The 27,345-nt window shown below is 44.2% G+C and overlaps 1 protein-coding gene across 11 annotated transcripts in view; it reads right to left on the bottom strand.

The window, feature by feature from the left end:
* Nucleotides 1–7,460: 7,460 nt before the first annotated feature.
* Nucleotides 7,461–27,345, bottom strand: part of LOC146207081 (uncharacterized) — a 46,365-nt gene continuing 26,480 nt past the window's right edge. For 3 of the 11 annotated variants that reach the window (XM_084596724.1, XM_084597149.1, XM_084596764.1), the window contains one exon: nt 7,461–9,363. In XM_084596724.1, coding sequence (XP_084452850.1) covers nt 9,214–9,363 — 150 coding nt within the window. In that variant the 3' untranslated portion in view covers nt 7,461–9,213. Of the gene's footprint in view, nt 9,364–15,880; nt 16,007–16,946; nt 17,129–17,699; nt 17,938–27,345 lie in introns of those variants that run through there. The other 8 variants (XM_084597251.1, XM_084596923.1, XM_084597283.1 and 5 more) reach the window with 8 other exon arrangements.

The raw sequence follows: 27,345 nt of genomic DNA, 5'->3' as shown, positions 1-27,345 counted from the left end.
AGCGATCACCAAGTCATACATGCCGGCTTCACGATTAAACCATTTTCACGCGCAACATGTAAGCGAACAATCCGACTTTACGATAAAGGGAACTATATTGCTATAAATAATGAACTTCGTGCATTTTTACCAGGCTTCCAATTTAACTTTCATCAAAGATCCGTCCACGAAAACTGGTTCATGTTTAAGAAGAAAATTGAAGATTTGGTCGACAGGTTTATTCCCAACATAAATATACGAACTAACCCTCAAAACCCTTGGTTCACAAACACACTCAAACGTCTTCAAAATAAAAAGAAGCGCCTTTTCCGTTCGGCCAAGTCACGCCCTAGTCAAAACGCTTGGAACAAATATTACGCAGCTGAAAAAACGTATTTATTAAACATTCGAGAAGCTAAACGCACGTTTTTCCATACCGATCTGCCCAAAATGTTGACTACTAACCCCCGAAGGTTCTGGCAAGTCATTAACCCCCATCACACACGCACTATTTCCCTCACCGACGCATCAGGTGCTACCATCTGTGAAACTGAATGCGCCAATATGTTCAACACAGCCTTTTCATCCATATTTACCAATGAAACAGATCCGATATTTCCTTCAAACCCGGTTATTATCCAGGATACCATGCCATCCCTTACATTTTCTTCAACAGGAATTTTGTCACTAATAGAAAACATTAAACTTTCATCCTCGGCTGGAATTGACAATATCAGTGCCAAAATACTGATTAACACCAAAGATATATGTTCATCCCTGTTGTGCTTGTTATTCACTCAGTCACTCCTCACAGGTCAACTGCCCAAAGAATGGAAACATGGGAAGGTTGTTCCAGTCTACAAATCAGGTAACAAGAACTCACCGCTAAATTACCGTCCCATCTCGCTAACTAGTATCCCTTGCAAAATCATGGAACATGTCATCTATACCCACATCATGGCATTTCTTGATTCCAACGATTTTTTCCATCCTGCTCAGCACGGTTTTCGCCGAGGTTACTCCTGCGAGACCCAACTTTCTACATTCATTCATGATCTGCATGCTAACCTTGATTCTAACCTACAAACTGATGTGATATTTTTAGATTTCGCTAAAGCTTTTGATAAAGTACCTCATAAACGCCTACTGATAAAACTTTCCCGATTAAATTTACACCCCGATATATTGAAGTGGATTGATGAGTTCTTAACTAATCGTTTTCAGTTTGTCTCCGTTAACAATGTGAACTCTAACTCACTCTTAGTAACGTCAGGCGTCCCCCAGGGGTCTGTGCTTGGCCCGCTACTCTTTCTAATATACATTAATGATCTGCCCTCGAACGTAACATCTAACATACGTATGTTTGCTGACGACTGTGTACTGTATCGTGCTATTCTCACCACCGCTGACCAATCTTCTCTTCAAAACGATCTTAATGCTGTTCAAGACTGGTGTAACGAGTGGCTAATGGAACTTAACCCACGTAAGTGTAATCTTTTGTCTATTAACCGTCGCCGTAACCCTCTTGTTTTTCCTTACGTAATCTCTGAAGTTCCCGTACAGCTAGTTCCATCATATAAGTATTTAGGCATAACAATTTGTAGCGATCTTTCTTGGAGTATGCATGTTACTAACATAATATCGTCAGCTAACAGGACGTTAGGTTTCTTAAAGCGCCATCTTCATCATGCTCCCGAACACGTAAAGTTATTAGCCTACAAATCATTCGTCAGGTCCAAACTAGAATTTGCATCGCCCATTTGGAATCCTCATCAAGCTTACCTCATTAGTGCCCTCGAATCTGTTCAAAATCGCGCCGCTCGTTTTATTCATTCATCGTATTCTTATGAAATCAGCGTTTCCTCCTTAAAAACAGCATCCGGATTATCCCCCTTATCGCTCCGTCGTCGCATTGCCAGCCTATCTTTATTTCACAAACTTTTCCACAGTCCTATGCGCATCGCACCTTATATTCTTCCCCCCACACGCATATCTCATCGCACCAGCCATCAGCTACAAGTTGCCCGTCCACGTTCACGTACCGTCGCGTTTTCAAATTCCTTTTTTCCTCGAACAGCTGCAGACTGGAACGGCCTTCCGGACAACATTGCTCTCATCACTTGCACACCACAGTTCATCGATAGTGTCAAAACTTTCCTGTTATTGTGATTATGTATTTTTGCTCTTGCCACCCCTTATGTAATACCCCTTTTTAGGGGCCTTTAAGGTAATAAAATGAAATGAAAAAAAAATGAAAAAGAGCAACACGTAAAATAGGCAGTATCTAGTGTACTGTCCGACAGCGATTTTATAGAAACTTCGAGTATCGCCCTACGGCGCAGCATACTACAACCCAGTTGACTCCCGTACGTTTTCGCCGAATCGTTCGCTTGGCGTATTAAGGCCCATCAAAAATGCTCGAGCTTAGCCTCATCAAAAAAGAATATCGGAAATTCGTAACGCCTGGTTCATCGGATGCCGCGAGCTTACTGCCCGCGAAGGCGGCCAACGACGGTGCTCTGGCCGTGTGCAAGGCCCTAGTCGTCGCTAGGCTAAACGCCTAAATGGTTTCGCATAAAAGCCGTAGCTGGACGTGCTTTGGAAATAGTAAATTTCCTATTCATAAACTGCCTTACTATCTGTTCAATTGTCTTACAGTGCACGGAAGGTGTAACTTCGGCGACGCCTTAGCAGCGGAGCTAGAGAACGAAACAGGGATGAGCTGCGTCAAACCGGCGGCAGCTGCTAAAAGCAGAAAGTTGCTTGTATTGCTTTTGTCACTTCTTCCAAAATCTCGTTACAAAACAGCGCTCCTCAGTAACGATAATTTTTTAGATTCCTTCCTCAAAATAAGCGCGTGATATTTAAGATGGACAGAGCATGCTTTTCTGAAGGTGACGAAAGAAATCCGTCGTGTCGGCGACTTGGCGCCAACGGACCGTGGCAGCAGAAGCGACCTGTTCCGCCTGCGCTGAGTTGGCTACGGGTTGGCTGGCAGCGATGAGTGCCAGTTTTTTTGTTTTTTTTATTTACGATGCTATTTGGCATATTCCACATAGATGACTAGCTGCAAACTTATAGGAGCACAGTAGTATTTAATGCAGATGGCACTTTTGTCGTTTATTTTAGGTGTATCCTCTCACCGAGTGTCTGGTGTCGACATAACGCCTTTCCTCGTTGATCGCAATCGGATGAGTACCTCAAACTCGTATACCTAATGTCGTTTTCACCAAATGTCATTATATTTTCCCATGTAGTAGCAAACAAATATCATTTTCAACGAGCGTCATTCGATGGAAAATACATTAAATTTGCCGTGTAGCAGGGCTGAGTGACAACTGTTTTCAGTGTTTTCTGCTTGTCATTGCCCTTTCCGTGAACACTTCTTGTTTAAACTTGGTCGCGTCCGCTAGCCGGAAAGATACAATATGCATTAGATTTGTGAATCGCTTAGCCAGACGATCTTTAGCGTCCATTGACATCGCACAGCACGCGCGGTTGCATTTTGCGTTTCGCCTCCACCTTAACGAGGGCATCACGGTCGACTTCGGTCCGAATAACTCGATCCTCCTCAGTAGCCTGAGCCACTTCGGCAGGTTATTGAACAGATATTTGCTGATGTGCGTTTTGAAACTTGCCATGCAATTACGTTAAGACTAGAGCCAGTGTTCCTGTTGTCTGGCAAGATTACGAAAACATAACATGTCGCTGCACTTGCTATTCAGACTAAGGGCTCTAGAGCTTGTTATAAAGCACCTTGTAATTCTGCAGTTGGGCGCGAGGGTGACACAAATGAAATGAAGATTATACTACAATAATAATATAGGATATAAAATTTAAATCTAATATGCTCTTGGCTAACCTGTGATGATGCAGCTTTTCAGATATTGCTTCTTCTGATATCTCAATCCCCCATGAAATTATCTACCCGCTCTGCCTTTTTGACGACGGAATACGTGCAAATCATGCCGTACAGGCAGTGGTAAAGCGCAAGCATGAAAAATCTGAACTCTTATTACAGGAGCCCAATATGCGCTATTTTTCTGATGCTGAGAATGCTGGTTTGCAAGCTCGCTGGCTTTTCCTGCGGTCGCACCGGTACGAAACCGCTCGCAGTTTCGACGACGCTGCCTAGTTTATTGTAGCAATATATTGCATATAAACAAGCAAGCGTGTACCATTAAGCAAAGAAAGAACATTGGTTCATAGGTCAAGGAATGGACGAATTATGAGCTCCACTTCGTACGCAACCTTGTTGACGCTCGTCTGCAGCAGACACTGATGCATACGGAGGCGATGTAGTTCCAGACGGCCGTGATATCGAACACATGTACACTATTATAAAGTGCGATCCCCTTGCGCACACTGTCACCGCGGAAGTGCCCGCGCGAGAAGCGCACAAACGGCAGATCGCACGCGCGCACCACTTGCACGCTTGCCGCACAAGGCCCGCCTCGGGTTCCGACGGCCGCCGCTACGCGGCTTTCAGTGGCGCCCCTATAGGCGCTGCGCATGGCGTATATCACAGTTGTAAAGTCCCCTATAACCAGCATTGTGTTAGTTACCTTAGCTGTGTAACAAATGTGCGTGCTGTAAGCCTTTGCATAAAATCATCATCATCATCAGCCTGACTATACCCACTGCAGGGCAAAGGCCTCTCCCATATTTCTCCACTTAACCCGGTTCTGTGCTAGCTGCATCCACTTGACCCCTGCGAACTTTTCATCCGCCCACCTAACTTTCTGCCGCCCCCTGCTACGCTTTCCTTCCCTTGGAATCAAATTTGTTACCCTAAGCGACCATCGGTTATCCTCTCTTCGCACTACATGTCCTGCCCGTGTCCATTTCTTCTTAATTTCCACTAGAATGTCGGTAACTTGAGTTATTTCTCTGACCCACACTGCACGCTTTCTATCTCTTAATGTTACCCCTACCATTTTTCGTTCCATAGTCCTCTTTAGCCTCCACGTTTCAGTGCCATAGGTGAGTACAGGTAAGATGCAACTGTTATATACTTTCCTCTTTAGCGATACTGGTAAGCAGCCAGTGATAATCTGCGAGTGCTTGCCAAATGCACTCCATGCCAATCTTACTATTTCCTTTTCATGGTCCTGATCTGCGGTTACTACCTGTCCTAAGTAGACATATTCGCCTACTACTTCCAGTACTTCGCTACCTAATGTAAACTGCTGTTCCTTCCCGAGGCTGTTGAACATTACCTTAGTCTTCTGCATATTGATTTTCAAGCCTACCTTTCTACTTTTCCTGTCTAGGTCATCAATCATTATCTGCAGTCAATTCCCCGAGTTGCTTAGCAAGGTAATGTCATCAGCAAATCGCAGATTACTGAGGTATTCTCCATCTACCCTTATCCCTAACTGCTCCCATTCTAAGTCTCTGAATACTTCCTCTAAGCAAGCTGTGAATAGTACTGGGGAGATTGTGTCTCCTTGCCTAACACCTTTCTTTATGGGAATTTTGCTACTTCCTTTATGCAGAACTATGGTTGCTGTGCAGCCACTATATATATCTTCCAGCACTTTCACGTACGGGTCGTCTACCCCTGATTTCGCAATGCCTGCATCACCGCCGATGTTTCAACTGAGTCAAATGCTTTTTCGTAATCAATGAATGCTATGTATAGGGGCTGGTTATATTCCGAGCATTTTTCTATCACCTGATTGATGGTATGGATATGATCGATAGTAGAGTACAGTTTCCGAAACCCTGCTTGATCCTTTGCTTGATTGAAGTCCAAGGTTGTCCCGATTCTATTAGCGATTACCTTAGTAAATACCTTATACGTAACAGACAGTAAGCTGATTGGTCTGTAATCATCTAAATAAATCATCTTCATTGTCTGCAAACCCTAACTCAATAAAGACGCATGCAAGGACGACACACAAGTGCGTTTCCGGCCACTGTTGCCTCCTACAGCACAATGCAGCCCCGTTCAGTGAACAACATGCACAAAGCACCGTGTGCTACAAATAAACACCGACACCACAAAACATATCACATATAGCCAAGATGCACCTCATCATCAGTGCTGCTTTTTTGCAACAAGACAGCAAATATTTAGAGCTGACTAGAAAGTATGCATGTATCATGCTTGGCCGTACCCCATCAGCAATGTCGAAGACGCAAAAATATTCTAATCTTTCAATTTTTGCTGTCACAATACTCAATCTTTAGATAATAAAATTTGAAGAAATCTCATGCCAGGCATTCAAAAATTTCTAGCTAGTTGCATAAACAAATGGCAATCACATTTCAAAGCACCTTAAACATTATTTTTACAAAAAGAAAGTGACATTTTTGTACAATAGAAATAAGACTACACAGATGTCCCAGCAGCCAAAGCACAGCTATATACCATATTTTTGTGATTCTTAGCACACCTCGCAAAACAATTTCGGAAGTTCGCATGAAAATTTAAGCACCTCCTTTTTGCAAGGAAGAGAGTCGAGCGGAAGCTGTTGGAGACCTGAGGTGGTGCAGTGTCTGCAGCATAACCTCCAGCTTCCTCTATAGCTGCGTTCTGTCAGTATACGACAGTTGGCAGCACAGGACCCCAAAAGCCGGCCGAAAGCAACTTCGATTACTCTAAGTGTTGTAACGTGGACCTAAAATTAGAGACCATTCAGTAGATCTTGGTAGGTTCCGCATGCATCACAGGCTCACATTGCTTTGTTTGGTATCAGCTTTTTGGCATCCGTAACGGAAATCAAAATGAGTTTGAAGAGGCTTGTTACAAATTGAAGTAGAAGTAAACTGCAATGGCATTTACGGAAGACGTTTGCCAAGTTGCTGTTTGCTGAATAAATTATTTCTAACGCTCGCCTCAACAAATATTGATGTGAGAAAAGAAGGGGAGGGGCATTTTTTCAGATCTAAGCACCCCCCCCCCTTTCGACACCGTGATCGTAAAAAAGAGGGTGTTTAGAACAGAGCAAATATGATAATTTTGTTCACAGGTCACTGATATACTCACCTTTCTGAATACATACAAGTACAGCTGCTTAAAGTGAATGTGTTTGCAAAATACTCCTTGTGTCAGTGATGTCAGTAAACCGCATGAACAAATTCGGTGAAAAGGTGGCCACCAATCACTTTGCCTGTGTGTGACATAAATACTGCAGACACAACTCGCACAGTGCCCTTGCATTTGGACCACAGTGGGAAAGGAGGAAGACTGTGCAAGAAGCCAAGTGGCATTCCAAGAAATGCACATTACACCGCATGAATCTTTTGTCAGGCATGACAACTGCAAAAATGTTTGTGTCACCACTGCTGCATGACCAATGATTGGCATCACTTGTTGTGCCCCATCAAAAAGGACTTCTTGTGTCTTTTCACCACGGCCAGTTAATAGGAGCTGGCAGTCACACCTACTAAGCAGAGCAACACAAACTCCCAACGGTGGGGAGCGGGAGGGTCCTCCAAGCAGCAATACTTTGGACACTATGAGCACCCAAGCATTATCCATGGTGTACTGTTTTATCTAGGCAATTAACACAGTGAAAATATATAACCAAAGTATGAAAAACCAATCCAAAATTACAACCTGGGCATTTCTACAAAGAAGAAATTACTAAGAATGCCCTTTGCTGAGCATTTTGCTGAGAAGTAAACAATAAAAATGGCCTCCCAAACAGGAAACTGTCGTCACCGTGACCCGCTACCGCGGGCTGACGGTGCACACTGATTGGTGCAGTTGCGGAAGGTTAGTGTGTACATCCAGCATGTGACGCCATCTGGTGCCAATGAGGCAATCTGGACATGTGCAGTGGAATGCGTGCGTGACGGATCACGGTAACAGATTGCGCTATGCTAAAACTGTGCATATAAGGTATGTACACTGAAAAGAAAATGCCTGAAAAAGCTAACCACCCAGCATAACTAACATACAGTGCAACAAACTAGGCACATTAACATGAATGGCCAGAATCATGGTCACATTTTCTAGGTGCCACAGGCTGACCTACAGGACACCCATCCTGACAACAAGCTTTGCTGGCCAGCTCTGGCAGAGGAACTCAACTTGCACTTTATAATGTTTATTTGGCCTCTGGGAAAGTGGTGCATTTCTGCCTCTTGATTGACACAGAAACATGCTGCCCAGGCATAAAGAAAATGCACACAGCCCATTGTCGCAAAATATGGCCAAGAACGAAATCTCTACTGCGGACATTCATTTTTCAGTGCAGGACACTAAAGGAATACAAATAAAAAGTACAAATGACTGGCCCTTTTCTTTCGATGCACTCTGCCATTTTCTATGCTGCAAAGAAAACTCTATCTGCAGCTTATGCTTCAGCCGAAGACAGAGTGCATGAGATGTTAAAAGCACAAGTCAGTTATTCCTTAGATGTCATCCGGCATATTAGACCTTAATTGCACCAGTTTTCTTTATAGCGTAGCGCTACTAGCTGCAGTCATGTGTGAACTCAAAGCAAAGTGCTAATCAGGACGTGAAGCGGCCGCACAGCTGCAGCCAACGAAAGAGTGATGCATATCCTAGCTGCAGCTATCACCAGGTGGTATGGTACAAAGCGCGTTACTCTGGGCTAAGTAGTTGTGTGTTGCTTGAACACCCTCAAATTCAGCCTTTCGCCCCTCATGTCGAGTCACCCCTCAACCTTCACAGACAGTAGATCTGAGCGTGCAGTGCTCCCTAGACCTCAGCTCCATGCCACTCACTGCATCTGAAAGCAGCTTGTGCTCACCTCCGTGCGTTAAAGGGTGCTCCTTGCCTTCAAGTGCACTTCCTTAGCGTGCAGTGCTCCCTAGACCTCAGCTCCGTGCCACTCACTGCATTTGAAAGCAGCTTGTGCTCACCTCCGTGCGTTAAAGGGTGCTCCTTGCCTTCAAGTGCACTTCCTTGCTCTTCGATTACTTTTCTTTGCCTGGGGACATTCTTTCACTGCTCTAGATGTAATCATACCGACAAAAAAATTGCAGAGGTAAGAAGTGCTAGCGCAGCTACTTCACATTTGATTAACTATGAAAAACAGCTAAAACTTTTGTCTTGTGAAAACCATTTTTCTTTGCAGTTTGGTATTACAGATGACTCACTTTATGGTCAGTTTTGCTTGGAAACCCAAGTAATGAGGTATGACCATATATAGGCATACATGCACAACCAGCCAACAAAGGAGCCAGCTGCACTGCCTGACGCTGCAAGACAACACCAATCATTAATGCAACACCATCTGTACTCCAGTGTTAAGCCTAGAAGCCCGAAGCGGCTGCCAGCATGTCCATGGCTGACAGTTCGGCTGTGCCAGCCACAGAGGGCTGCTGCTCACTCCCAGGTTGCACAGAGGACAGCTGCTGCACAGCTGTTGCATGTGAAGTGGGCGTAGAAAGGGGAGCCTCGTTCTGCATGAGAAAGAAAGCATGCTCAGCATGCGCACAAGATGAGAGAGAAGGACGAAACATGCGGCCATCACACAGAGACATGACAGAGAGGATGGTTGACAGGAAACTATTCTTGCAATGACCAAGCAAACAATAACTGCAAATCTGTGAGTCCCATGACATAATGCGGAACTGAACAGGGCTTGAAACAACAGAAAGGCAACGCCTTGGAAAAGCTCAGCTGCAAGAGAGAAAAACTAAAGCAACTGACAGTTTAAATGTGGTTGCTGTGGCCCCGAGATCTCCTCTGGAGCAGGCCTTGTGGTGAGAAAGAAAGTTAATTTTGAGGAGCTTCCTTAGAATTCCTGAAATTTCAATGTTGAAAAAAAAAAAAAAAAAAACCAGAGCAAAAATGAATATTTAAGTTCCTGTGCAGAGATTCCTCCTGAACGTAGTTGCCTCAAAGCACACGGCTGCAGCAGAATACAAAACGAAGACATCACAGCGGATTAGAAATTCTATGAAAATAAAAATGTGATGACTTTACTACCACATGCCAGCAGCATTAGTGCCCTAATTTTGTTTAGCAGCCTCTGCAAGGTGCTTGCAGTCATTGCATTTCTCCAGGTTGAGCCAGAACTGATCAGCTGTTTCCAAGTCAACGAAGTCATTGAGCAGATCAATCCCCCTACATTCCAGCACTAAAATACCGCCTGGACCAACACTTTTCTACAACCAGCAACTGCCATGTGCAAAGTTCACATTTAACATGCGGTGTCTCCAACATGTGATTCCAAAAATATTTAGCCAATAATGATCACAGATAGTCAAGCCAACTTTACATGGAAAAGCCAAAAGCAATAGCTGAAATGAGGCAGTAGAAGTACAAAGCTCGAAAAGTATTCGCAAGTTGCATAAACGCTGGTACCACTGTTCGGCCGCGGCGGGAAACGATCGAATGGTGGAGGCAACAAGGAACAGCAAGTGGAGGGGCTCCCATGTGTGTCTGGCAGGCCCTTGGACTCTCAACTGATGCAATAACGAAAAAGCATCCAAGCGATTGTACAGTGTGCCACAGTTCACAAACAGATTGCTAGTTTCCTGACGAAAAATGCAATGGGTTTTAGTAAAGCTCTGGACTGGAAAGACCATAACAGGAGGATTGAAGGTGCAACATGAATTTCGTCGACTATTTCTCCTGAAGCCATAGAGATAACAAACCTATTTGCTTTAGTGCCTTCCTACAAATATGAGCATTTCTGCCAGTGCAATTTAACTTTTTGTGAGAGGTGCCCGATGTTTGTGATCTTCACACATGATGCACCATTAAACCAATGCAAGGTGTGCACATATAGAAACGATCGAGTTGACAGCGCTCATCCTGGCTGCAGCAACAAATTTACGCTTGACAATACAGGCGCGAGCAGCAAATAACAGCACCCAGCAGAAAAAGGTGATGGCGCACAAGACCACCTTGAAGCAAGGTCGAACAGTGGGAGCACGAACCCAAGGAAGAGGTATGTCATAAAGAACAAAAATTCAACCTCATCCCTGTTTCTTTCAACATTTTCTGTTAAGCTAGTTGGTATTGCATTCTTGGTTCCAGAAGTGCACAAAGACAAGGGCTGAAAGAAGGAGACAAGACCACACACTGTCGTAAGGTAGGGTGGCAATTTAACGGTAGTACTCAAAAAATTTCTTAGCCCTGGTGTAATAAAAGATGTCTTAACGAAATTTAGCACTAATGGTACATGAAAGTGGCAGTTACAAAAATGCTTAAATTTTGCCAATACATCTGTACCTTTTCACAGAAAGGGCAGTAAAATTAAATTGAAAGCAGTATACAAAAGGCACCTGTTTCCTATGCAATGCCAGCAAACCCAGTTAATTCTTTCGGGAATGCCCAGTAGGAGATCGGTCACATACACTGTATATGCCCAATGGTTTTCGTTGCGCTGCCAAAAGCAAATTACCGTGTCATGGGATATGCAGCCACATTTAGACAGATAATTATGAAACCTAGTTTCAGTTTTGGCATAGTTCACTTTTTTGGCCAAGTGGCGACATAGAAGAAAGTTATTTGGAGCTGAGTGGTCTCAAATGCTAACAAAGATAACGTCGAGGCTGCGTCAGGATGCGCAATGAATTATTCGGCACCGCGATCCCACTGCATCTACCATAGATTTATTGATGGCAGCAGCAGCAGAGTCACGACTTTGCAAGCTCTGACTTTAGCTCGGATAAAAAGTTGCCTGGAACTTCCAAACTGAACTTCAATTAGGGTTCCTATGAAAACATTACTCTTGTGCATTTGCATGTCCTCACTCTGCGTACTCATTGCTTTATTTCCACTCGCTACGCTGTCAGCATCTTATGCCTAGGTTTTAGCAATAACATGAGTTTAGGCAACTGAGCTGACTCCACCAAAACATCAACTACTGTGAAGCTCTTTCAACCGTATCAGGTGTGGTTTGAGTGCCTAGCTTTCAGAGAAGAGTCTTAGTGCAGATTTTCAACTCTGATGGCAAACTAGATGGCAAATGTGTGCCAGCTATGAACAAAATAAGCTTACCAAGATGAAAAAGATTATTATCAGTATCTGTTTACTATTGTTCTAATAAGACCGGCATGCCTTCAAAATGGACTTCTCCACACAGCATAGGCATCTGTTTCTTGGCAATTCTACTACACTACATTTTCTAATTCCAGTTGGGAGAATAGATACGCGAAACTCCCAGTGATCACTGTGGAAATTTGACGGGCCAAATATTACTGTAGTGTGCTAATCTTCATCGTTGTAGCCACTGGCATGCACCGCGTGCTGGCGCATCTGAGGATGAAGAAGTTGGCCACTCGCTTGGCCACCCCTACAATTGGTAGAGGTGCGGAGCAAGTTCCCATCCATCCTGGAACTCCGCATATTGTCCGCTGCATCCACCATGCCAGATGAGACCACCTCGACCCAAGCATAGTCCTATGTTCTGGAGTCCTACGGCAGCGCGACCCATGCCTCTCCAGTGGCACGACCAACCACAACGTCAACGACTGGTTGTCAGCATATGAGCGCGTCAGCAGCTACAACAAATGGGATGACACTATCAAGCTGAGTAATGTAATCTTTACCTAACTGACATGGCGAATCTCACAACCATGAGGTTAACCTGCCATCTTGGTCTGCATTTAAGAAGAATTTTGCAGAAAAGTTTGGCCGTCCTGCAGTTCAGAAGCTCCAGGCAGAACAATGCTTGCGTGAGCGCACTCAGACCTTCACCAGTTATCAAAATACTTTGTTGGGCGAGTTGGTACACATTCATTATTAATTTAAACAGCGCAAGCAAGAAGACAAAGGACAAGATAAAAGGAAGCCACAGTACAAGCGCTGACTCACAACTATGCCTAAGCCTTTACTCCAAGGCCCAGATAAAAACAAACGACGAAAACAAACAATCACGTGAAACAACCCCTGGGTTCACCTGCTGCACAAAAAGTCACTAAAAAAAAACATCTCTTAGCTTGAAAGAGCAAGAGAAGTCTTGCTGAAACACTTATTGTCCGTTGAAATAAAATATAATTCAACTATCTCTCTCGTCATCTTTTCTTGTGGCGATACAAAATCCTAACCTGGTCAAACATAGGAGTGCTCTTCTTCTCCTTCTTCGAATTGTTTCACAAGAATGGCAATGTGAGACCAGAAATGTTTTGTCCTTGCCACTTTCCAAATTGTTCCGGTGTTCCAGTAGTCTCTTGTTAATACATCACCCTGTTTGTCCTATATAACAGGCTCCACAAAAAAGTGGAAGCCTGTACACAACACCAGTCTTGCATCCAACAAATGGGTCTCTATGTTTCACCCCACATTCTTGCTTCTTCGATTCTCTTTCCCTTTGAATAGCTGGGCAAATCCTCTTCATCTTGAGAGAGGCTTTCATTATTACAGCGCAAAGACGGACGGAGCTGTTGTGTCCTCCTCTTGTTCCGTTCGTCTTTGCGCTGTAATAATGAATGTATGTAACCAACTCGCCCAAAATGTTGTATTATTGAGAGAGGCGGTCAATGCAACGTCAACACCATACCTCTTGCCTACATTTTTGAGGCCATGTGAAATTCTGTGCACATACGGTACCCCCGCAACCTTCCTCTTTTTCTCACTCATGCTGGGCAGGGATTTCTGTCTGTGCGTTCCTTTAAGGCTCTTCAGTACCCAGCAACTGGCCTCATTAATAACCGACTCCCGATAACCGGCCTTTGCAATTCTTGCCAATTGTCTTTCAAAACTTCTGCCCATGCCATGGTAGCAAGATTTCTTCAACGCATTTAACAAGCATGTGTTGATCATCCCATTCTTCACTAATTTGGAATGCCCCGAATTAGAGCTTAGCAAGGGCTTCACCAATCTTGGGTTGTATTCCCAACAAGCATGATCCTCACCAAACTGGCAGTGGACTACGCTCGTCCCAAGCACGGCGTGATAAATCGAGCCAGGCTTATCAAGCCATCACGGGCACTCTGCCAAATTCGCTTCCCGCCACCACAGCAGCTATCAAAAGTATAGTCAAAAGATAAACACACCATGACGTTATCGCTGTGCAGCACCTTCGTGCGCTGCCAATAAATGAGCTGTGGATTCGACCGCCGAAACAGAGGGATGCGCCACCGACCAAAGGATGTTTCACATGCAAGCGAGAACGCTCGCGATTTCTGCCGTGGTGATGCAAAAACTTTTTTTGAGCTGTTGCGACGGCGAGAACGACGCAGTTACAACAAGGACATTTTTCGCTCTGTCGCTGCCGCTCGTCACTGAGTTTGCTCAATCGCTTGAATGTGAACTGGCCTTAACGCTTTTTTTTTATTATTATTATTTTCAGGGGCAAAAGTGGAGTGTGGGTTCATTATGCGAGTGGACTGATTACGCGACAAATTTGCCACGATCGCAAGCATTGCCTCAAGCCAATTTCTGTATATTGAATTATCGAACTATTTAGTGATTCTTTCGAGTTTGATATATCTGGGTTTGAATGTAAACTTGCCAATAATATTGCATGTGCAAAGAGCCGTGAGTTTTCTCTCTGTTACCTGGATTGCTGAATCAGCATTTATATGTATGCTGTTCACGATTTTTTTTCCTTTGGCCATGACTGTATTTCATGAGTAATTTTTTAGTTTACTACTGTGTTTACATTTGATGTAACCAACCCTTTCCTATCTTAGTACTGAATAGGAGTGACAGTATTTTAAATTAATGATCATATTGCTTAACCCTTTCGCTGTCACGAACGCACCGGTACTTTTTCGTGCTTTCCCTCCACAGTGTCACCGACGTAGCGGTACGTTCTTTATCGTGCGTTTGAAACTTCGTGCCTGAGCGCGAAGCTAGCGCACTTTAGGTAGCCTACATGTTTCACCGCGGCGCTCGGCTTAGGGTGGCGACATCTCCTGCCAGGGTTGCCGATTTTGGCCAAAAAAGGGCCGTCAAGCTTGGTGGGCCGCCATTTTGGTCCCCAGCTTAGGAGTGGCACACTTTGTATATGTAGAACCCGGGTGAGCTGAAAGGAGACATTGGCCAAATTAACTGATAAGGAACATTACGTGGATTTTTGTGGGGATCACAGCTTGGTTATTAAACCAAAATGACATTCCTCAGTAGAAAATATTGTTAGCCGACGCATTGTTTCAATGTGTATCATTACTTGGTTGATGAGCGTCTTGTACCTAATATGTAGATAAAGTGTCCACAGCCACTGTGCAGTTGTTTTATTCTAACTACAATACCACAACTGCTACATAAATTGAAAGCTTATGTAGAGTATAATAGCAATAAAATTATTGTAATTAGTTAATTGTGAATAAAAATGAACTTCGAGCTGCAATATCAAGTAACTATTGTTGGATACCTTGCGTCGACTATAATTGCGCTTGACTATTTGCAATTATTTACTTGGCATTCGTTAACAGTGATTAAAAATTGAACTTCTGACTATAGCATCAAGTCATATATCATTGGATAGCTTATACAGAGCATGTTTGTTCGCACTACACAATTGCTGGTTTAGTTAAGAACTGTTAACTAGTTAACTGAGATTAACATTTGAACTCTCCTTTAGTTATTTTAGTTAATCACCGTTAATTAGGTAATCTTGATTATCACTTGAACTTTACGCCAAGTCATATATCCGAGGATAGCTTTTATCTAGCACGATTGCAATACACTGATTGCCGGTATTTGTTAATTGCCATTATTTATCTATGATTAAAAGTTTAACTTCAGGCAATAGCAGCAAGTGATATATCATTTGACAGCTTATACAGGGCACGTTTGCACTACACTAACTGCCGGTTTAGTCAAGAACTGTTAACTAGTTAATGGTGAATAACATTTGAACTTTAATGTTAGTTAATGACCGTTAATTAGATAATTTTCATTAACGCCAAGTCATATATCACAGGATAGCTTGTATCTAGCACGATTGCAATACACTAATTGCTGGAATTTGTTAATAGCCATTTTTAATTAACTATGATTAAAAGAATCACTATAGACCTTTTTAGTTTCGATGCCTGGGTGCAGCCATCTTAGTTCGCTGGTGGCGCCCCGTACGAGCCCAACTGGGAACATCCGCTCTGGCTCCTCTTGACGTCATCTTGGGCTGTGGTGTGCGTGTTGATGCTGCGATGCGGCAGTGTAAAAGTGCTGTTTCACGGTGCTCGTGAAAGCTATCCGACACCTTGGTGCTATTTGTGATTTGTTTGAGCGTGCCAGCAAACCGTATACCATCCGTTTGACATAGCGGCAGCTGTTGGAAACAACACTAGCAGCCGGGGTGACTGTGAAGGACTGCGCTCCACTTCGGCAGTGAGGATGTATCTGTTACATCTTTCACGATGCATGTATTTTCGATTATATTTTATAATCGCAATGGTAAATGTACACACAAATACAGCGAATGAACCGTACGGGCAGCTACCGAACGCGGAAGGAAGATACTACGAAAGATGCTTTCCAGTTATTGTTGCATTGATTTAACAAGAAGCGCGAGCCATTTCGATGTAGGAATGAGCTGTCCTGCTTCAACAATGTATACTTTCAAGTTAAGCCACGGTTCAACACCAGCACGTAAATGAAGTAATGTCTAAAGTACAATACGTCGACATTTTTATAAAGCCTTGGTGTTCGCCCTGCGGCGCAACAACATCGTATACCCCCGTCCCGTACCAGCATCGTTTGCACGACGTATTGTTGAGCAAAATGTCGAAAAGCGTGCGCTCTCAGCTGCACCATGAAAGAAGACAAATTTGCAGCACATAGAGCAGCGCTTACGAAAGCGGCGCCGCCCACTGGCGCGGCGGACTACGGCACTCTCGTCGAGCGCTACTCCCTAGTCGTCGCTAGGCCTAAATTGTTTCGCATCGAAGGCACATACGACGACGCTATGTAATTGTTCAGCGCTAGAGTAAATGGTCTCTCATGGAACTGCCTTACTGCCAATCCCATAGTATCAGTAAAAGAAAGATGTAAATTTCGGTGACGCCTTAGCAGCGGAGCCAGCGTGTAGACAATGAGCCGTGGGCCGCACCAGCGGCAATGTGTTGCGTAACTTATTTGTATTGCAATTATAAATAACACGGTATAGGTCAGAAATCCGCAAGAAAGACTTTTTTTTTTTGCTGTTGGCTTATTGCTTAAGTGAAGAACAGATTTTAGCAGGCTCTTGTGTTGGCAGAAGAGATTCCCCGCATCGTTGGCGCGGAGGGCTTGCAGGAGGCACGGCCTGTCCAGCGTGCGTGGCTACTACGGAGGAGAAAGTGAAATGGGCATCATATTCATGAGTCTGTCATTGGTACTAAGTCTATCTGGCTTACACAAAACACTCATAGGCGAATTAAATAAGGACAGACTGGAAAGCGGTGAAGCAGAAACATATCACAGCCGAACTCAGACTGTCGATGCATGCTTCCTGCATTCGCTTTCGGCAATCATATATAGGTATATATATATATATATCCATATATATATATCATTACTGAGTGCGTGGTAGAAGTAGGCGGTAGGATAGTGAGAGAGGATACCGGTAAGCTGTCTAAGGAGACGAAAGATTTGATTAAGAAACGCCAGAGTATGAAAGCTTCCAATCCAACAGACCGGATCGAATTGGCCGAGATATCAAAGCTAATCAATAAGCGCAAGGTGGCTGATATAAGGAAGTATAACATGGAGAAAATTGAGCATGCTGTAAAGAACGGGGGAAGCCTTAAAGCGGTAAAAAAGAAATTGGGCATAGGCAAAAACCAGATGTATGCGATAAGGGACAAGGCGGGCAAAGTTATCACGAATATGGATAAGATAGTCAAAGTAGCCGAGTTTTTTTTTAAGTAGGTTATGAGATGAAGGATGAATAAATGATTAAATGAATGGAAAAAGGTTGGCTGATTATATGAAGTCCAGAAGTGAGCGATGATGAGGTCCCTGCATCCAAGTGACGTATGAGGCAGGATTGGTTGCTGAAAGGCCAGCTATGTTCAGGTGCCGGATTCGTGTTGGCTTGAGTGCTTGAGTGAGGAGTTCCATACAGATCTCTACAATAGCCAGAGTAGTCAGGACTGTAATGAGATGAGCGGTAGGGAAAAACAGTCAGACGTTCCACCAGTGACGAAGGACGAGGTCAAGAAAGCATTAGAAATTATGAAAAGGGGGAAATCAGCTGGAGAGGATCAGATAACTACAGATTTGCTGAAGGACGGGGGGGATATCATGCTAGAAAAACTGGCCACCCTGTATACGCAGTGCCTGGTGTCATCGACGGTACCGGAAGCATGGAAGAATGCAAACATTATCCTCATTCACAAGAAAGGGGACTCTAAGGACCTTAAAGAATACAGACCAATCAGCTTACTGTCTGTTACGTATAAGGTATTTACTAAGGCAATCGGTAATAGAATCAGGACAACCTTAGACTTCAATCAAGCAAAGGATCAAGCAGGGTTTCGGAAACTGTACTCTACTATCGATCATATCCATACCATCAATCAGGTGATAGAAAAATGCTCGGAATATAACCAGCCCTTATACATAGCATTCATTGATTACGAAAAAGCATTTGACTCAGTTGAAACCTCGGCGGTCATGCAGGCATTGCGAAATCAGGGGGTAGACGAGCCGTACGTGAAAGTGCTGGAAGATATATATAGAGGCTGCACAGCAACCATAGTTCTGCATAAAGGAAGCAACAAAATTCCCATAAAGAAAGGTGTTAGGCGAGGAGACACAATCTCCCCAGTACTATTCACAGCTTGCTCAGAGGAAGTATTCAGAGACTTGGAATGGGAGCAGTTAGGGATAAGGGTAGATGGAGAATACCTCAGTAATCTGCGAATTGCTGATGACATTGCCTTGCTAAGCAACTCGGGGGATGAACTGCAAATAATGATTGATGACCTAGACAGGAAAAGTAGAAAGGTAGGCTTGAAAATCAATATGCAGAAAACTAAGGTAATGTTCAACAGCCTCGGGAAGGAACAGCAGTTTACATTAGGTAGCGAAGTACTGGAAGTAGTAGGCGAATATGTCTACTTAGGACAGGTAGTAACCGCAGATCCGGACCATGAAAAAGAAATAACAAGAAGAATAAGATTGGGATGGAGCGCATTCGGCAAGCACTCGCAGATTATGACTAGCAGCTTACCGGTATCGCTAAAGAGGAAAGTATATAACAGTTGCATCTTACCTGTACTCACCTATGGCGCTGAAACGTGGAGGCTAACCAAGAGAGTTCTACTTAAGTTGAGGACAACCCAGAGGGCTATGGAACGAAAAATGGTAGGGGTAACATTAAGAGATAGGAAACGTGCAGAGTGGGTCAGAGAAATAACTCAAGTTACCGACATTCTAGTGGAAATTAAGAAGAAGAAATGGACATGGGCAGGACATGTAGTGCGAAGAGAGGATAACTGATGGTCGCTTAGGGTAACAAACTGGATTCCAAGGGAAGGAAAGCGTAGCAGGGGGCAGCAGAAAGTTAGGTGGGCGGATGAGATTAAGAAGTTCGCAGGGGTCAAATGGATGCAGCTAGCACAGAACCGGCTTAAGTGGAGAAATATGGGAGAGGCCTTCGCCCTGCAGTGGGTATAGTCAGGCTGATGATGATGATGATATTACTCATTTCAATTGTATGCAAGATTTTATTTTTCATCTAGCCTGAGTGATTAACTCATCACTCTATGTTCTAGCTACATTTTACTGAAGACCAGTTTGAGCCGCGAATATTACACGAACTCGAAAAAAAAAAAAGCAGAGGCCCAACGCAGTTCCGTCAATCTTCTCTCACCGACCTGTCCTGAAGCAAAGGAAGCCTCTTCGACAGAGACATGAACCTCGCGCTGATAGTAGTCATTTCTGTGGCTTGCTCTTTCCCCACTTCCATTTATGAGAAAACAAGAAAGTATAAGAAATAAATGTTAATGTATAGTTGTCCGATATTATGAGATAATTGAGATATGACTGACAATGTAAGTCAATGAAAGTTGAGGTATAGAAACGGGTTATGGGACAGCATCAGATTAAATAGTGATGGTTATGAATAGTGATAGCTAATGATGGTGACTGTTACGAATATTAATAATAAATAGTAATAGGCCCAGATAGTGAGGTGATAGCATTTGTTACAGATAGTGACAGTTATGATAGGTCACTTGACGGCATTAGTAGATTTAGTGATAGATAGGATAGCGATAGTTAATGATTTGGCAGTTTTATGCTTTTGCATTTCCGCACGTAGGAGGCTTGTGTGCTACCTGCTTTTTTTTTTTTTTTATTGTTGCGTTCAATAAAATTACGCTCTCTTACATAGCGCATGAGACAGCATGCTTGCCCCAGAAATGCAATGTGTCGGCAATAGGGCCCACCACTTCTCCCAGTGTACCCTGCTGTCTCTTAACCACACGCGAAGTCAGTAAGTGCCCGCATACTCATACAATTATTTAATTCCTCCATCAGCATCATATCGAGACTGCCGTGGCAAACTTGTTCCTTGCCCCGAAGCGGCAAGCAACAGCTCAGTGTTTGGTTTTATACAAAATTAAAGCAGATTAATGCGGGTCGCTAACTAGCACAGTGCCATTACACTTGGTCTAAGCTTTCCAATGGTATACGGTTCGATGCTGCAGCTAAAATTTTGGTTTTATTTGCAATTTACTAAATATCAATTAATTTGGTCCAGTAATTGATGAAAATACATGTACAATGAACCAATAATCCAAACTCATGGTTGGTCACGTGACATATACTATGCTTAGGCAGATAGCTTCACAGTAGCGAAATAAGTCCTGCTTTGACCTTCTCTGATCTTGAAGTTCAAAGCACCAACCTGGATCGTTTTCCGAAATTTTACCGCGGTGACCAGATTTCCCGCTTTAAAGAAACAGAGAAAGTCAGAAACAGTACTAGATTAGGTGCACAAAGTAAAATATCTTATCATGTGACTTTAAAAGTGTCTGCAGCACAGAACTCGCCTGAAAGCTTTATCAGTATTTCCCATTCAAAACGTTCTAAGAAGAAACCAATCTCTTCATGAACGTTACTTTCGGCATTCTCAATGCTTTTCTCGCAATTTTTAAAAACTTTCGTGCTCTCCTGGAGCGAAGACCTGGCCCAAAAGCTCGCGCTTCACTCACTGCTGCGGCCGGCCGGCGGACGCCAAGGAGAAAAAGCGTGTCGTGCGCAGCGCTCTCCGCCGCCGCGCAAGGAGAATCGAGGAGGAAAGCGCGGCGCGGAGGAGTGTCGCTACTTTCAAATTATCAAGAGACTTTAGTAGACACGACTCAGTAGCTGCTTTCGCTCTCTCTTGCCGCGCCCTTGCTTGAGGCTAGCAGCAGCAAAGGAGGTTGCTTTAGCCTCTTTCCACCTTCCTCCGTCATCATGATTTCCCAACGTGCCATTTTTCTCCGTTGTGGGCCACCGGATATGCGCCCTCCGTGCATGCAGTTACTTTCGAATGGCTGTCCGCGCGAGACCGATTGCGAACTGGAGCGATGGCTCTTTTCATTATAAATACGAGCCAGGCTCGGAATTGGACTCTCAACAAGTATCGAAAAACTTTTTCGTATATTATATATCCTTATTTATGTAATTTATAATCAGGCTGATGATGATGTTAATTAACAATACCTGCAGAACACTGAAATGTGCATATTCCGATGACTATGTTATTTGTATAGCAATCATAATCAAAAATAAATCACTATGCTCGTTCCCTGAACCCAAGCCGACATTGGGGGTGGGTCATGGCCAGAAACATCCGACAGCAAAAGGGTTAAATAGTACATATGAAAAAATCAAGAGGAAAGAAAAAATTCATAAAATATTATTCTCAGCATAGAAGAGCACAATTAAAGCATAGGCAGAAGCAAAGAAATTTATGGCATGACATTTTATTTAAAGCTATCGTGCTCAATGCATATTCAAGTGCTATGAATTACATGCCTTTTAAATAAGGTTCTTATCAGCAGTTAGCTTTTAAGGCAAGTTCTTTGCTTAATCAGAAACTAAGAGATTTCAATTGGCAGCTATGCCACCGACACCTGCGTAAGGGCAGAAAAAGCAAAACTACATATCCTTGTGCAAGAATATTCTAACGAAGAACACAAGAAAAGTACACGGGACAGCCTGTGTACTTAGTTTTTTTTGTTAGATTGGCACCAACTAGCCCAAATGGTTACCATGTTAAAGCAATGGGCTTGTTTATTGTGCATATATATGTGTTCGAATACCCGAAGATTCCAAAAGCAGTTCGCTTTTCTCGCAGCATAAGGACCTTTTTATTTGGTGGAGGGAAGGCAAGGTGAAGGCAATCAAACAAAGACTATGTTTAAACAGAGGGCAGAGCGCAGAACAGTCTGAAGGTCCTTCTCCAGGGGCTCTTATGAGGCATCAAATGTCCACTTGTTAGTGGTAACACAAACCCGAGATGATAGAGAGCCCTCTCTGCTAGGTCCGAGTGTGCTCACAGATAGCTGAAAAACCTCAAGCTAGTGGCGTTACATACTTTAGTAGGCGTGTGCTCATGAAAACGAGACATTTGTCATACGTTGCAGCGCTCCATATGATCTGCACTCTAGTAGATGGCAGTGCTTTGTTCTGCGTTTTGTTTTCAATTCTTTTTCGCCCTTGTAGTTGAACGACGCCAGGTGTGCACGTCCAAAGTTACTGGTACAAACCACTGAGTGGTGATGATTAAACTTGGTCTACAAATGAACTTTCTCTCATTTGGCGCAAATTACTGCTAGTGCCATTTCAAGCCCCCAGGTTTGCAATTTCAAGCACGGCCCGGGCAGGGCCAAACCGCAATTTTTAGGCCCGGCCCGGGCTTTCGGGCCGGCCCGAGCCCATGCAATACTCTACTACAGAGCTTCACGTCTTCCTTCAACCTTCCTCACTCAGCTCTGGGTCGCATGTCTGTCATAGCGCTCACAATCAATAGCGGTACAAATGCAACTTTGCGCTAGCGTCTCTATCGCATGCCGGCCTCTGATCGCCAAGTCATTGCTGATAACGTAAACGATATGCGTCGCTGAGGTGTCATGCAGCCATCAAACAGCCCATGGGCTTCTCCGGTTGCTTTATCACTAAGAAAGATGGTTCCATCCGGTTTTGTGTCGATTATGCATGCTAAACAAGGCCATGCGCAAAGACGTCTATTCTCTGCCATGAATCGGCGACACTCTGGACTGCTTGCAGGGAGCCAAGTATTTCTCCTTTTTGGATTTGCGCCCTGGCTACTGGCAGGTGTCGATGGCTGACGCTGACCGCTCGAAAACTACCTTTATAGCACTGGACGGATTATACAAGTTCAACGTCATGCCCTTTGGTCTTTGCAATGCCCCAGCTGCTTTCAAGCGCCTGATGGACATTGTTCTCTGTGGACCCAAGTGGCAGACCTGTCTTTGTTATCTGGATGATATCGCAGTTTTTTCCTCACCGATGCTGGGCTTCAGTTTAATTTGATGAAAATAGCCATGGCTCAGTTCTGCTTAAACCTGGATGGTAGCGGAAGTTCCTTCTGCCTGCTACATTATTCCCCTATCACACCCTATCAGTGTAGAGTGCTACATTATTAGGGACACTTAAGCTTAGCCTTTAAGGGTATGACGCGAGGGCGTAAGCTACATATAAAGTCCCGTTTTAACTAAGCAATATGGACCTGCCTGCGTGCCCCAGGGGTAACGTGAATGCAAAGGATTCTGGCAGGCCGATTCTGATATTACTCTCCCATATGAAAAGAGAGGCCCGAGTTGGCAGCTCCGGCCCGTGGCATAGGGGTAATGTGAATTCAAATGTCATAGCAGGCTATTCTAAGCAAAGCAGCAAGGGGGCTAGTTGGTTTAACATTTCAAAAATTCTTGACACAAGAAAGCAGGAAACGCGCTTGTCCTGTGTACATGGTTCCTGCGTTCTTGTGTGTCTGTGTATAGCATAGCGTAAAAATTCTTGGAAAGGCTATTCTAATGTCACCCTCCTACAAGAAATGAGAAGCCCGAGTTGGCGCTCTTTCAGGCACCCATTGACACTGACGCTGAAGACTCGATTTAGCTGGCGTAGTGAAGCTTCCACTTCAAAAGTGTCACTTCGCTGCCTGAAAACTTACAATTTTATGCCATGTAGTTCCCAAGGACAGCATTCTTCCCAAACCTATCAAACTTCGACTTCGTACAGATGCTAAGAGTTCGCGAAGCTAACCTCCCTGAAGCAGCTCCGCAGCTTTATCAGCCTCTGCTCCTACTTTCGATGTTTCATCTTGAATTTCGCCTCTATCATCGCCCCTCTGATCCAGCTGCTTGCGACAGCTCCGACCTTTCCACCTGGACTCCAGCATGCGATAACGCCTTTGACACTTTACAGCGCCTTTTGGTTTTGCCTCCCATTCTCCGTCACTTTGATCCGACTGCACCTAGGGAGATTCACACTGACGCCAGCCGTATTGGGCTAGATGCCGTCCTCACCCAACGAAAACCTGATTTCAGCGAGTATGTGGTGGCATACACCAGCCGAACCTTGATGACAGTGGAGTCAAATTATTCTGTATTATTCTGTAACAGAAAGAGAATGTTTGTGCCGTTAGAAAATTTCATCTCTATGTGTATGGCCGACCATTTTATAAGGTGACCAATCACCATGCTTTGTGCTGGCTGGCCTCTCTGAAAGACCCATCCAACCGCCTTGCTCGCTAGGCTCTACGTCTCCAGGAGTATGACATTCATGCCATTTATCGATCAGGCCTAAAACACACACACGGACGCTCTTCCCCGCTCGTCATTGCCTGGCGCTTCGTCTTACCACGTCTGTGCCTATGATTTGTCGTTAATTGCCACTGTCGACATGGCCACCGAACCCGTCGATCACTGCACCTTTGGACTATCTTTCAAGTCCCACTCCTAGTCATTCATCCAGAGCACTTGTTCGCCAAGCCCACCACTTCTCCATTCGTGACAGCCTGCTCTATCGCCACAATTATTTGCTTAACGGACGGAAATGGCTCCTAGTCATCCCACGTCATCTTCGCGCCGATATTTGTGCTGCTTTCCGTGCTGACCCACAGTGCGCTCATGGTGACATATTAAAAACTTAAATGCGCCTCCATCTGCGGTTTTACCGGTGTGAAATGTATCACTTTGTATGGCACTTCATGCACTCTTGCCAATCTGGTATACACCGAAAAACTCCTCCTCACAAGTTCCCTACTTCATTGCCGCTGTTACCCTATCCTGCCCGTCCGTTTGACCTCATTGGCATAGATCTCTATAGCCCTCTTCCTACTACTACTGCTGGCAACCATTAGATTATTATGACAGTAGATCATATAACTTGCTACGCTGAAACATCACCGTTACCCTCTGCCTCTGCACGAGACATTGCTTTCTCCTCAAGAACCTGATTCTTCACCATGGGGCCCCCCGACACTCTTGAGGCCCTACTAAAAGAATGCCGCATCATTCAACGCACCACTACTTCTTACCACCCTCAGACGAATGGCCTGACAGACCATTTCAACTGTACTCTCAGTGACATGATGGCCATGTCACAACCCCCGGCCTTTCAAAGAATCTCTTGGCTCGGTATCACGGTCCTTACCAGGTACTTCAACAAACATCTGCCGTCAATTATATAGCTGAGCCTGTTACACCCTCTGCGGACTTGCGTCACCGTGGACGCGAAACAGTCCATGTGAACCGACTAAAGCCCCACTACAATCCGTCTCTCCTTTTGGGCCCATAAGTCGCCAGGATGGCTCTTTATCTGGGTGGAAACTGTAGTGTGCTAATCTTCATCGTTGTAGCCACTGGCATGCACCACGTGCTGGTGTCCCCGAGGATGAAAAAGTCGACCGCTTGCTTGGTGGCTGTCTACACCTGATGCTCTGCTGCAAGTTCATCCTGAGCAGCTAGATCCATCCGGGATTCTTGAATAATTGCACTCCTACACAACTAATAAACAAGACAATGTAGCATTTTTTTATATCCTCAACTATTTTAATTTCAGTGTTATATTTTGATATTAAAGCATTTTTTTTTTTACTTTCCTCGGGTTTCTTCGGAAAGTTCTCAAAGTGAGATTTTTTTAATTTCAAGGTAAACAAAATTTTGCATGCATCTGAAACTCCATTTAAATAAATACATTGTGGCATACTGTACAGCAGAATCATGCAAATACATCATTTGCAAGACTCTTCCAAGACTCTTGCGAGCCTCCTGCCTGAAAGACTAAACATAAAAGACGGAAAATTGCACGTGCATAAACCATATCTTCAAAAGTAGAAAAGGCATTATGCCCCTTTTTGTATTTTGATAAATTCTTTGTTTCCATTCCCTAATTTTATATGCATAATTTTTCAACATTATGCAAAATGTTTTTTTTCCCGAAAACTCTGAACAGATTTTTTTTTTTTTTCAAAGCTTAAGTAAATATACATTCAATTCCGGATATATATCAAGCACGAAGGGGATTGTGAAAACCATAGTTTAATATATAACACATGCTAAAAAATGAGCGCTTCTGTAGCACAGAAACGTCATTACGGTATACCCAAGCTAGAGGCACACATCCAGCCCGCCACTAGACTCGGGGCATTGTAACCCACTTGCCAAGCACCATGTCGCACCAGGTGCCAAAAAGAAGAGCACACCCCGCATGCCGCTCTGTAAACGCGAACATGTGCTCTAAATATTTGGTAGAGTCATATCGCAGCATCGAAGCTCATAATGCTTGCACCTAGCGTCTAGCACCGCGTAGTGCATGTTGACATCAAGACTGCTGCAGACAGTAATCTGGGAAACACCACAGCTCACTATAAGAGCTGCAATTTTGTTACTGGAAACTATCAATGCTATAACTCAGTTTTAAAAACAGGGTGCAGTTCTTAGTTTCCTTTAGCAGTGAAGCAGGCCATGCAAGAACTGCCGCAAGCCTCCAGTTGACTGGCTGTCCTACCCGCACGACAACTGGTGCACTGAACTCTGGCTTTCCTGTAGTATGACAGCAGAGTCGCGTTTTTCAAGTGAACTGTACGTTCACTTTGGGTGCACTCCGATACCCCTTAGTAGACGTCTACTTAAATGTCTAGCCAGACGGCCGCCAATAATGAATGAATTCCAATTCCCGCGAAGCCGTCAACATCGATTAACAGAACAGAAGTACGGCAGACAGCACATGGATTTTCACAGCTGAGCTATGGTGGCTCCACAGCCGAACGAATCATGCGCTTCGTGACTGCCGGATCATGCATATCCACTACCTTTCAAACGTGAGTAGTTCTGTTAATGCATATGCGAACTGGTGGCTTTGCGGCTTTGGCGGATTTGTGGCCACGAATTGCTGACGCTAAGCTGTGCCATTCCTGTTCTAGCGTTCCAAGCTCGTTCGTGCCCCCTGCCCTTCCTGCTGGATCAACCGTAATCGGCAGTTCATCGCAGGGAGTACATCGTCGCCTGCATCTTATCAGGCATCTACAGCGTGCTGAC

This window comes from Amblyomma maculatum, chromosome 1, assembly GCF_055883805.1.
Source record: "Amblyomma maculatum isolate TAMU_Amacu chromosome 1, ASM5588380v1, whole genome shotgun sequence".
Taxonomy (NCBI): Eukaryota; Metazoa; Arthropoda; class Arachnida; order Ixodida; family Ixodidae; genus Amblyomma; species Amblyomma maculatum.
This window is presented reverse-complemented; position numbering and strand designations above follow the sequence as displayed.